This window comes from Helianthus annuus, chromosome 14 (assembly GCF_002127325.2).
Source record: "Helianthus annuus cultivar XRQ/B chromosome 14, HanXRQr2.0-SUNRISE, whole genome shotgun sequence".
Taxonomy (NCBI): Eukaryota; Viridiplantae; Streptophyta; class Magnoliopsida; order Asterales; family Asteraceae; genus Helianthus; species Helianthus annuus.
In genome coordinates, this window is record NC_035446.2 from 169,637,659 (window position 1) to 169,639,953 (window position 2,295).

Here is a 2,295-nt window from a genome sequence, read left to right on the forward strand (position 1 = left end):
GGTGAAGATTTTGTGTGGAGTAGGAAGATGTGTTCAACAACTCCACATGACGGGAATGATAGAGACGATGTGAAACAGGATCATAGCATTTGTATGAGGACTTTGAGGGTGAGTATCCAAGAAAAGAAAGATACACTTGATGGAACGTGGATGTAGTTTTGATGACGCATACGGACGCAACCACGGAAAACACAAACACCCAAAAGGTTTTAATTTTGTGTAAGTTGGCGAGGTGTTGTATAGGAGATCAAATGGAGATTTAAAATCTAGTATTTTTGTGGGGAGGCGATTGATGAGGTAGACCGCTGTTTGGAAAGCATGAGATCAAAATGTGAGTGGGTAAGTTGGCATGATGGAGGAGGGAAAGGCCGGTTTCAACAATATGACGGTGACGTCTTTCGGCTACACCATTTTGTTCGGGTGTATGTGGGGGAGTGGTAAAGTGAGAGATGCCATGTTGTTGAAGGTAGGGAATAAGACCAATGTATTCACCTCCGTTGTCAGAGAAAAATGATATTAGTGGTGTACGAAAGAATTTTTCAACCAATGTTTTAAATTGCGGAAATAAGGTGGCAACGTCTGATTTCCGTTTCATAGGGTAAAGCCAAGTGTATTTGGAGAAAAAATCAACAAAGATGACATAATATGCGTAGCCATCATTGGAGGGTGTAACCGGGCCCCAAACATCGGAATATACTAGTTCCAGTGGTTTGGAAGCGGTAAAAGAATTTGCACCAAAAGGCATTTTATGGCTTTTATTGATAGAGCAAGCATCACAATGAAATAAATTACTAGACATTTTATTTTGATCTAACCCAAAATTCCTAAGTATAAGTTTTAGGATTTTGATAGATGGATGTCCAAGCTTGTGATGCCATGAAAGAGTTGACCCGGTTGACTTGGTTGCGGAATTGGCTTGAGAAAGATGGCGAATCAAGTTGAGAGCCGCATAGTAGACGTCATTAACATTCACTCCCCGCATTAGGTGCGCCCCCGTGCGAAGGTCCTTAACCAAAAAATGATAAGGAAAAAATTCAACAGAAACATTGTTAGATTTACAAAGTTTTGCCACGGAAACAAGATTATTGCGTAATTGAGGAACGAGAAAGACATTATGCAAATTTAAATCACGCGAGGAAGTAGGAATAGTGGTGTGACCGATGTGAGAGATGGGTAGACTTTTACCGTTTCCTAACACAATTTCGTCCGGCCCTCCATATTCCGATAAAGTGTGCAATGAGGAGCGGTTAGGGGCTGCATGATCCGAGGCACCTGTGTCAAACATCCAAGGGGGTGTCGGTAGAGACGAGCTAGCCGTCGAAGTGTTGACCATCCTGGGTTGGCTGATGGACCCGAGGATATGGTAACATTATTTTCTTGTAGAAAACGTGTCATCTTCCTACAGTCCTTCGTTACATGCCCTGTGATATTGCAAAAAGAACAAAACAAAGAGTTTCGGTTAGTCCGTGAGGGTTGGGTTAGCCCACTGTTTGAACTTTGGTATTTGTTGGATCTGGGCCCATAATGACTGGGCCTGTTTTGGTATCTCTGGTCATAAGAAGCCCTAGAATTAGAGCGACCAGGTTGTTTATACGTATTGTTCACTGTGGAAATTAGGGGTGGCTGGGAGTTCTCTTTCAATGAGCATTCATGGTCCACAAGTTTAGCAAATAGTTCAGAGAAGGTGATGGGTGAGTCCCGTGCTTTGATTGCAGCAGTTAGGTTCTTGTAATCATCACCTAATTGATTGGTGATATGCACGGTTAGGTCTTCATCATTGATTGGACTGTTTGCTAGGGCAAGTTCATCAACAATGGCCTTCATCTCGTGAAGAAATTCGGCCACTGGTCTTGTTCCTTGAGGGTTTTTACCGAGTCTGGATTTTAGAGAGATAACACGTGATCTTGAGACGCTTGCAAAACACTCGGTTAGGCGTTGGAATAGTTGCAGAGAGGTTGTTGCAGAGGTGACAATCGGTTGAATGGTTTCTGAGCAACTTCCGAGAAGTGCGCCAAGGAGAATCTGGTCTTGACGAAACCAGAGACGGTAATTAGGATTTGGTTTGTCTTGTAGCGTTTCTGGGGGTGGTTCGGTTTTACCGTCGATGTATTTGTCGAGATTGAGGCCAATTAGTGTGGACATGACATGTTTTCGCCAGGTAGGAAAGTTGTTGGAGGTGAGTTTGATTGGAAAATGGGTATGTGTGGTGATCTCTATGATTTGGGTTGTTATTGGAATGGACAGAGGAGAAAAAAAAAAACGAAGAAGAAAGGATCAATGAGACTCAGAGGAGTA

The 2,295-nt window shown here is 42.9% G+C and overlaps 1 protein-coding gene across 1 annotated transcript; it reads right to left on the reverse strand.

Annotated features, from left to right (window-relative positions):
* Nucleotides 1–491: 491 nt before the first annotated feature.
* Nucleotides 492–2,295, reverse strand: LOC110905016 (retrovirus-related Pol polyprotein from transposon RE1). Its single transcript, XM_022150891.2, has 2 exons — nucleotides 1,186–2,295; nucleotides 492–1,006 (listed from the first exon to the last, which is right to left on the reverse strand). The coding sequence occupies exon 1, from the start codon at nucleotides 2,140–2,142 to the stop codon at nucleotides 1,192–1,194; it is 951 nt and encodes a 316-aa protein (XP_022006583.1). The 5' UTR covers nucleotides 2,143–2,295; the 3' UTR covers nucleotides 492–1,006; nucleotides 1,186–1,191.

What these genes read in the sequence shown, in the direction of transcription:
- LOC110905016 (XM_022150891.2), bottom strand. Translation starts at nt 2,142, where the DNA reads ATGTCCACACTAATTGGCCTCAATCTCGACAAATACATCGACGGTAAA.